A 10,116-nucleotide genomic window follows, 5' to 3' on the forward strand; every position below is an offset into this window, starting at 1 on the left:
AGTCTGGGGCCATTATGGATATTTCAAATGTGAGAAACCCACAGTAGGGCGGCTGCTAACACGGGATGGGACTGTTGAAAGAGATTCCTGGAGAGGACTGGAAAATATAGGGCCCTTGGGGCAGGCAGGTGGCGCTATACCAGGGCCCCCCCCGCACCCCCCCGCCCCCCCCTGCACCCCCCGCCCCCCCACCCCGTCCAGGGCAGAAGCTGGAGGCTGGGACACCAGCTCAGCAGAAGGCAGACCTGAGCCATGACGTGGCACCAGCAATGGGGAGGAGGGGTGGACGCAGGGAAGGAGACAGGCAGGGCTTGGCAGTTTCATCTGATGTAGGGTGAGGGCGGCAGGAAGCAGCAAGCGTGACTCGGCTTTCCAGCTACTCACAGAAAGGAAGGTAGGAGGAGGAACGGGCTGTGTGGGGAAATTATAATTTGTGTTACAGCACCTCGCTAAAAGATGCCTTCTCCTTGCAAGGAAAGCTATGACAAACCTAGACAACATATTAAAAAGCAGAGACACCACTTTGCTCACAAAGGTCCGTCTGGTCAAAGCTATGGCTTTTCCAGTAGTCATGTATAGATGTGAGTGTCAGACCATAAAGAAGGCTGAGTGCCAAAGAATTGATGCTTTCAAACTGTGGTGCTGGAGAAGACTCTTGAGAGTCCCACGGACTGCAAGGAAATCAAACCAGTCAATCCTAAAGGAAATCAACCCTGAATATTCACTGGAAGGACTGTAACTGAAGCTGAAAATCCAGCTGAAGCTGGCCACCTGATGTGAAAAGACCCGCTAGAAAAGACCCTGGTGCTAGGAAAGGTTGAAGGCAACAGGGGAAGGGAGCAGGAGAGGATGAGATGGTTAGACAGCATCACCAACTCAACAGACGTGAATTTGAGCAAACTCCGGGAGTCGGTGGAGGACAGAGGAGCCTGATGTGCTGAAGTCCACAGGGTCCCAACGTGTAGGACATGACTAGCAACTGAACAACAAGCCTTGCTAGGAACACTGACTGACGTGCCCTGTCTCCTCCAAACATACTGCCAGTCCTCTTGGAGGCTCTTTGCAACACCTTCATGCTAAACTTTAAAGAAATGTGTACACATTCTCAACCTGTGCACTCCTTCCCAGCTTCCTTATGGTCTCATAACATAAAATACTGGATGATATTTCAAATTAAAGCTGAATCCAATATAATAAGGCCCCTTCTGGGGTGGATAACCTAGTGGCTTAACCTGAAGACTTGTACTTTCAACTTCATGTTTTCGGGGACATTTTGCAAATGGATGGTCTTTTCTAGCTCCATCCTTTTAAGCATCACCTAAAGTGACATCATGGAGAAGGAAATGGCAACCCACTCCAGTATTCTTGCCTGGAGAATCCCATGGACGGGGGAGCCTAGCAGGCTACAGTCCATGGGGTCGCAAGAGTCAGACAAGACTTGGTGGCTAAACCACCACCATCAAAAAGACTGTCTCAGGGGATTAAGATAAGACTACACTTTCACTGTGCAGTCACATATAAGACTCTGCTTTCATTGATGAGGACAAGAGTTCAATCCCTGGTCAGGGAACTAGACCCCACAAAACTTGCAGCGCTGCAAAAAAAAAAAAAAAAAGGAGTCATAGCCAAAAAAATGAATGGGCATGACTGTGTCCCAAGAAAACTTTATCTAAAAAAAATACTAGGCCTCCCTGATGGCTCAGTGGTAGAGAATCTGCCTGCCAATGCAAGAGACATGGGTTAGATCCCTGATGCCAGAAGATCCCACACGTTGAAGAGCAACCAAGCCCGTGCACCATAACCACTGAGCCTGTGCTGTAGAGCCTATGCTCTGCAATGAGACGCCCCTGCAATGAGGGCCTGTGCGCCGCAGCTGCAGAGCAGCACCCGCTCACCACAAGGACAGAAAAAGCACACGCAGCAACAAATCCCAGCACAGCCCCCCAAATTAAGTAAACAATGAAATTATATACACAGAGAAAAAGTACTGTCTCCAGGAGAGCTTGCCTCTGAGGTGCGGCCTCACTGGAGGAGTACTTGATCCATCCTACAGGCAAAAACGTCTTGGTCGCCACCCTAAAGTGGGCCTGATTCACCATGTGTTCAATGGGCTTCCTCAGCTGGAGGACTTTGAAAACTTACTTTCAAGTGACTGGAGCCTTCTCTCTTACAGATCCAGACTGATTTCCTTGGTCCCTTTCTCGATAACTGGCTTCGCCATTCCTACCCACAGATTAGCCTGAACAATAATAAATTAAAACCTTTTGGGCGGACTTCCCTGGTGGTCCTGTGGTTAGGAACTGGCCTTGCAATGCAGGGAATGCGGGATCGATCCCTGGTTGAGCAACTAAGTCCACTCACCACCACGACTGAGTCCACGCCCTCTGGAGACCACGTGCTACTACTAGGAAGTCTGCACCAGTAAAAGGTCCTACACGACGCAACGAAGATCCTGAGGGCCACAGCCAAGACCCGATGCAGCCAAACAAATATTTTTTAAAAGTTTTTGTTTCATCACTTGCTTGAAATCATTTCCTGGGAAGCAAATGTCATTTCTAATGTTGCCGAGCAGGCAACTTGTATAGAACAAAACAGACTTGTTTAATCAAATCAACTGTGTCATTAATGTGCATAAAGCTTATGTTTCAAACATTCTTGCCATAAGGACTTGGGGCTAATACCTTTTATTTTTTAAGATTTCTTTTCCATTTCTTTTTTTTAATTTATTTTAATTGGAGGCTAATTACTTTACAATATTGTAGTGGTTTTTGCCATACACTGACATGAATCAGCCATGGGTGCACATGCATTCCCCATCCGGAACTCCCCTCCCACCTCCCTCCCCATCCCATCCCTCAGGGTCATCCCAGTGCACCAGCGCTGAGCACCTTGTCTCATGCATCGAACCTGGACTGGTGATCTATTTCACATATGATAATATACATGTTTCAATGCTATTCTCTCAAATAATCCCACCCTCGCCTTCTCCCAGAGTCCAAAAGTCTGTTCTTTACATCTGTGTCTCTTTTGCTGTCTCGAATATAGGATCATCATTACCATCTTTCTAAATTCCATATATATATGGGTTAATATACTGTATTGGTGTTTTTCTTTCTGACTTACTTCACTCTGTATAATAGGCTCCAGTTTCATCCACCTCATTAGAACTGATTCAAATGTATTTTTTAATGGCTGAGTAATATTCCATTGTGTATGTACCACAGCTTTCTTATCCATTTGTCTGCTGATGAATATCTAGGTTGCTTCCATGTCCTGGCTATTGTAAACAGTGCTGCAATGAACACTGGGGTACACGTGTCTTTTTCAATTCTGGTTTCCTCGGTGTATATGCCCAGCAGTGGGATTGCTGGGTCATATGGCAGTTCTATTTCCAGTTTTTTAAGGAATCTCCACACTGTTCTCCATAGTGGCTGTACTAGTTTGCATTCCCACCAACAGTGTAAGAGGGTTCCTTTTTCTCCGCATCCTATCCAGCATTATTGTTTGTAGACTTCTTGATAGCAGCCATTCTGACCGGCATGAGATGGTACCTCACTGTGGTTTTGATTTGCATTTCTCTGATAATGAGTGATGTTGAGCATCTTTTCATGGGTTTGTTAAGGGCTAATACCTTTGAAAAGTGAAAGTCACTCAGTCGAGTCCGACTCTTTACGAGCCGACTCTATATAGTCCAAGGAATCCTCCAGACTGGAATACTGGAGTGGGTAGGTGTTCCCTTCTCCAGGGGATCTTCCCAACCCAGGGATCAAACCCAGGTCTCCCACATTGCAGCCAGCTTCTTAACCAGCTGAGCCACCAGGGAAGCCCATACCTTTGAAAATTCTGCATTATAATTATGAATTCTTCTCTAATTTCAGGTAGTTACACGTTCCCTGTGAGATGAGAACTTAGGATGAAATTTTTAAAATGGGAACTAACAACCAAAAAAAGAGCACAAAACCATATTTCCGTTATTGGTATTCAAATAGTCAAACAGATAACGTGATTAAGTGTGCTGGGCAATAGAATAACCTTGCCTCCTGTATTTATATTCCTAGCACATTGTTGGAAAGAAGTAAAAACCTGCCAACAATTACCCAGGCCTCCCAGAAATGCTTTCAGTATGTGACAATATTTACAAAGAGCATCTTGTTATTCCTGATAATATGAATGTTACTAAGCCCAGCTGTTGGCACTGTGTACTTTCTCCCTTGGAACAAACTTGACATTGAGTGAGCTTTTCCAGCAAAATCTAGGACAGAAACACTCGAGGAAGCCACACTTACTGGAGAAATTCTCATCCACCCCCTCCCCTGCCAATTTTCTATCAAAGTAAAAATAAAGGGGACTGAAATGCAGGTCAAGACTACGATGCAATACTCATTTAATTGACAAAATCAACGCTGACAGTACCAAGAGCTGCAAAGGACAGGGATCAGAGATCCACCAAAAGCTCTTATCTGCCCCCAGGGGGACTCTAAACTGGCACAACCGCTCTGGAAAAGAGCTCGGCGTTCCGCATTCTCCACAGCCCTGACACTGCGCCTGCAAGGACTCCCGCACGCACTGACGTGTCTCTGTAGCCGCCCGTCAAGAGGGGCAGGGCCTCCTAGGTGGCTCAGGGGTAACGAATCCACCTGCAGTGCGGGAGACCCAAGAGATGCGGGAACCCACTCGAGTACTCCTGCCTGGGAAACTCCACAGACAGAGGAGCCTGGCAGGCCACAGTCCACGCGGTTGCAGACAGTCAGATACGACTGAGCAGGCACGTACTACCAAGAGGAGCAGACACAGGTAAAAGGCACACTTTCAACCCGGGCTGTCACAAAGCACCCAAAATTAGTCCCCCCAAGTCATATGTTGCACAAGATCCCTTTTCGAAAAGTTAGAAATGGTTGAGGGACTTCCCTGCTGCTCCAGCGGCCAGGACTCCATGCTCCCAATCGCAGGGGGCCCGGATTTGATCCCTGGTCAAGGAACTGGATCCCGCATGCCGAAATTAACACCTGGTGCAACCAAATACATAAATATTTTAAAATAAAATAAAACAAGATTTTTAAAAATAAAATTAAAATGGTTGAAATGGAAATCTTTTTTTCTTTAATTGCATATAGATGTGCGAGTGCTTAGTCCCTCGGTCGTGCCAGCTCTTGGAGACCCCATGGACTGCAGCCCACCAGGCTCCTCTGTCCATAGGATTTTCCCAGGCAAGAATACTGGAGTGGGTTGCCATTTCCTTCTCCAGCATACAGATGAGATAAGACTAAATTTAAAAAAAGAAAGTGGATGTTGATCAGGATTTGGAATGATAGTTATCCTGGAGAGAGCCAGGCTGGAGCACAGGATCAGGCAAAGAACACAAGAAATGTCCAAACCAGGCTTTGCTCAGTTTCAAAACAAACAAACAAACAAACAAAATTTACAGTTTTTCCAAAAGGGAAGCTACCAAGAGAAGAGGCTCCGGTTCCTTCCCCAGCAGCCACGTCACCCAGCACTAACACTGACTCTACCAGGCCCCTAAGGAAAGATCATGAAAGAAATGGTAACTTTGGGGATTTCCCTGGTTGGTCCAGTGTCTAAAACTCCGTGCTCCCAATGCAGGGGGCCTGGGTTCAAACCCTGGTCAGGGAACTTAGATCCCACACGCTGCACCTTAGAGTTCGCATGCTGCAACTAAAGATTCTGCATGCCACAACTAAAAAGAAAGAAAGGAGATCATGAAAAGAGTTCTCTCAATCTGTTCGCAACACACAAGCACCAGAATTTGCCTCTATTCCAGCCTCACACATTTAAAGAGCCAAGCACCTGTGTGAAGACGGAGGCCTGGATAACCCACCCTGAGCTGTCAAGACTGTGAGCAGCAGGCCTGGAGGCTGCTCAGCCCTTGAGCCCAGCAGGCAGGACGGCCAGGCCTGGTCTGGAAGGCAGGGTTCAGACCACAAGCAGGGACAGCAGAGTGGTGTCAAACACCTGTGGCCTTGGGAGGCCTGAGGGGAAGCAGACCAAAGCATCTTCCAGAACGCAGAACTGGAGTGCAGGGGAGAGGTGAGGCGCGATCCCATTGCAGAAGGGCCTTTTCTGCACTCGGAGACTAACTCAGCTTCTGTGGCACTGGAGACACCGCCTTCAGGCTGGGCACCTCAGCATACACCACCCTTGAAGCTCACTATTCAGCCTCAATTTCCCTTCCTGTAAAATGGGCCTGAGAACATCTTTGTGGGGGGCTCACATGGGGCTAAAGGAGGGAGAAAGCTGTATAAACATCAAGGATCGTTCATCCCACCCAAGCGACTGGAGCAACAATTTGGCCCACCTTGAAATCTAGAAACGTCCATGAATCAAACTACAGAGCTGGACTGTGCAAACACACACACACAAGAAAACTTGTTCCCACCCTTTCCTCTCCCCTATACCAGTATTTGTCCCCACATTCTAATCAGCAAACAAGAAGAATTTTTCTTCACTACCCAGAGAATCTAGACATTTCAAGTTACCTTGAAAGGCCAACTTGTCTATACATGGTTATTCATATCCTAAAAAAAAGGGGGGGGGGGACATTTTTGTTCTACTGATTAAAACAAAACAAAAACACATGAGGTCAGGTTTTCCACTACAACTAGGCCTTCCTGCCCCGGTGGGACCCGAGACTCATAAACATTACCTTGACCCCGACTACTGACTCTGAGTAGTACCTGGGAAGATACAAATAACTCAGAAATGCTGAACTCAAGTTTGAACTGGCATCAGTCCTCACATCTGGGACAGGCACAGACTTTGGAGCGCAAAGGACCCAGGTCAGACTCTCTCTCCACTGCCTACCCGGTCCGGTGGCTCTGGACAAGACACGTCCCTCAGGTAAACCTCAGGACTCCTCATTTGTACAAGAAGACAATCCCGGAACCCACCTCACAGTGTGATTTTGGGGATGAAATAAATGAACATTTATTCACGTGTGGTCCACAGTCCACAGGTCCTATGTGTTACGTCCCTTGCCTATAAGAAGACAGGATGACACTTCTTTATAGCAAATCACTGGTGATCTCTATCACTGCATGTGTAGGCGAATGTTTACACACCAGACAGGGTAGGGAAATGGGATAAAAACATCTTTTGGAAAAGGATCTCGTTTTTCTCAGTTGCCTAACTCTGAGAACACTCTGTCCTGTGATGTGTACGGTGCAGCCGAGTGGGCCGAGGGGGTACCACAACACCACACGAGACGGTCACGTGAGAAACACAGGTCAGTTTTCCCCCCTGCCGGGAATTAAAGACAGCGATCCGATCCCCACTTTGAGGGGGAACCATCGCTTAAGGTCAGTGGAGGTCCCAAATAATCAAGGGCATCACAAATTCAACTATCCTCTAGAAATCGTGTTCCAAAAAGGCTAGGAAGGACCACATGAATGCTCCAGTGGGTCACCTGAAGAGGCTGCCCAGCTGCGAGTAAAGTGAGCAAAGCGACCTGAGTTTCAGAAAGGCAGGGCCTCCTGTTTGCAGTGGCAATGGAGCCGCACTTCAGGACTGTGGTCCTGAGCGACATCACCTGGGAACCTGTTAGAAGAGCTGACTCTTGGGGCCCCTCCCGGACGCCCTGCAGCAGAACTTCAGCAGGATGGCGGAGCAATGTTCCAACAAGCCCTTCAGCGAACCCCAACGCTTGCTCAGGTTTGAGAATCTATTAGGGTAGAGAGTGATTCAAGATCTCAAAGTTTAAACCACCGGTCCCCAGGAAACATACCAAGGCAGCCTTCAGGATCTTTCCCCCTTTCAATCCGTTTTAGTGGAATAGTGTTACCTATCTCACCACTAGACTTCAATTTTGAACCCCATGCTGCCTCAGGAATAAGAAAGGCCACGGTGGGACACTTCCTGATTCTCTATTGAATGTCAAGATGGGCTCCTGAAGTGTCTGAGGAGGCTGAGTCTGCTGTGCCCCCAGGCCAAGGCCAGCAAACAGCAGACACTAGGGAAAGTGGGAAGCAGTCTGACTCACTGAGGAGGGAGCAGGAGCCTTTCCCACATGTGGGTCCTAAGGGGTGAACGAGGTTACTGCCCCCTCAGCCCCTAATACAGTAATTTTAGCTCCTCAACTAGAAAGCTCTTGTTTCAAGGATGTTGGGGGTTCCGACTCTGGATAGCTGCCCCAGGTCACCACCAGGGCCAGAGGGGTCCCCAGGCCCCAGATCACTCCCTCACTCCAACCTCCCTGCTCACTCCCCAGACCCAAGCTTGCCAGAGGTCACGTCCACAGGGGACTCCCCTGCCAGAGTTGAAGGTTGGCCAGAGGCATTATTTCTCCTGCTAGAGTGCCTGTTCCCAAACATCCTGGGCCAGTGGTCACACCCTCCAACCCTGGATGCCCTCCGTCACCATGACGGCAGCATCACCACCCTTCACACTCAGCCGCGACTCTGACACCTCCATACCTGTAGTAAGACAGGAGGCCATTGCTGAGCACGAACCAGCGGCGCTGGTAGCCCTTCAGGTAGTTGGTCCACTTGAGAAGCCAGCCCTTGAAGTTGTCCAGAGGAAGTGAGACCACGGGGACAGCGCACGGCGAGCTGCTCCCAGGCACTGCCATCCCAAGGTGTGTCTTCAGCTGCCCCGGGCGCGGGTCCTTTGATGCCGGCAACAACCCCGACTCGGGTTTGATCTGGGGCACGCTCCCCACTGCTGGCCCCAGCGCCGGCACCTGCTCAAAGGGGGCCTTGGCGGGGGGCCCAGGCCCCGGGTTTGAGCCCCACTCTTCCCGGGGCCCCGACCCGGTCCCCAGCGCCGGCAGCAGTTCCAGTTCCTGTCTGAACCCTGGCCTGGGCTGAGACATCTTCTTGGGCTCAGGCTCCGATCCTGGCGCCCGCTCAGAAACTGCCTCCGACACCTGTTCTGACACCAGCTCCCGCTGAGGCTGGGGCACCGGCTGAAGCTGAGGCTTGGGCTCCGGTGCGGAGCCGGGCGTGGGATTGTTCATGCTCGGCGCCGCCGTGTGGCAGGACAGGCAGGGGACAACCGTGAAGAGCGACGACAGCCCGCGGGAGCGGCCGCCGCAGCCGCCGCCTCGGCACAGAGCGGCCGCTTTCCCCATGGAGCCCGCCGACCCGAGCGCGGCCGAGCCGGGGGGAGGGGGACGCGGGAGGCGGAGGCCTGGGGCGGGGCCGGGGGCGCCGTCACGAGCGCGCGGCGGGGGCGCGCGCGGGTCCCTCCGCGGCCCGTGCGCCCCGCGCCGCCCGCACCGGCGCTCCGTGGTCCTCGCGGCGCGCAGCCGGCTGGACTTGAACCCCCGTCCTTTCCTTGAGTCGCCGGCTCCCGGCTCCCGGACTGGCCCTCGGAAGGCGCTCAGGAAACACTTGTGGGGCGAGAGCTCGGCGAACGGGCGACACAGAAGGGCCGGCGCGCTTCGGGTCACCAACCCTGCCTGCGCCCCAACCCGTGCCAGGCGCTAGGGGAACAATGAAGAATGCGGAGCCCGCCGGCTCCCATCGCAGCTCTGTCCGCGGCCCCGCGCCGGCTCTCCCCGCCTCCGACCCGGGGTGGGGTCGGGGGCGGGGCGGGGGTTCGCTCCACAAAACCCAGAAAATGCGCCCACAGCACAGGGGCCCAGCCGGATGACGCTAAAAGCTGAGGAGGACGCCGCCGCGCACCGCCCCCGCTCGCTGCGGCAGGTGTTACCTGTCCGGGGTCCCTCTCCCTGCGACCAGGCTCGGGGCCAGAGCCACCGCGCCCCCGCCTACTGGGCCAGCTAGCCTCTACTTCATCCAGGGCACTTCGCTGCAAGTGGCAACGAAGTTCAGACTCTCTAAAGGAACAGAGAGCCTTTAGTGGGCCACGCGGTGTACTACAACAAGCACCACCTCCAAAAGAGAAGTTCCGGACTCGGAGCTCCTGGACACCCCTGGGGAATTTTGGCTGGCCTCTGTGAAGCTTAGCCTGTGGAGTTTAACGTGTCTGTGCATTTTTCTAGAGAGGTCCCTAGTTTTCATGGGCTTCCCAAAGGAGTCTGTGATCCCAGAAAGGTTAAGTCCAACTGATTTTAAAGTATCTATCCCAAAGGGAAGGTCATGGTTGCCACAAACAAGAGGAAATAACAGCTTGAAAGGTTGGGTACTGGGCTTCCATATT

The 10,116-nt window shown here is 51.3% G+C and overlaps 1 protein-coding gene across 1 annotated transcript in view; it reads right to left on the reverse strand.

Moving 5' to 3' along the window:
* The window catches only part of OSBP2 (oxysterol binding protein 2), a 121,767-nt gene extending 112,685 nt beyond the window's left edge, over positions 1-9,082 (reverse strand). Inside the window, exon 1 of the mRNA XM_018060974.1 lies at positions 8,427-9,082. Coding sequence (XP_017916463.1) covers positions 8,427-9,082 — 656 coding nt within the window. The remainder of the gene's footprint in view (positions 1-8,426) is intronic.

This window comes from Capra hircus, chromosome 17 (genome assembly GCF_001704415.2).
Source record: "Capra hircus breed San Clemente chromosome 17, ASM170441v1, whole genome shotgun sequence".
NCBI classification, from domain to species: Eukaryota; Metazoa; Chordata; class Mammalia; order Artiodactyla; family Bovidae; genus Capra; species Capra hircus.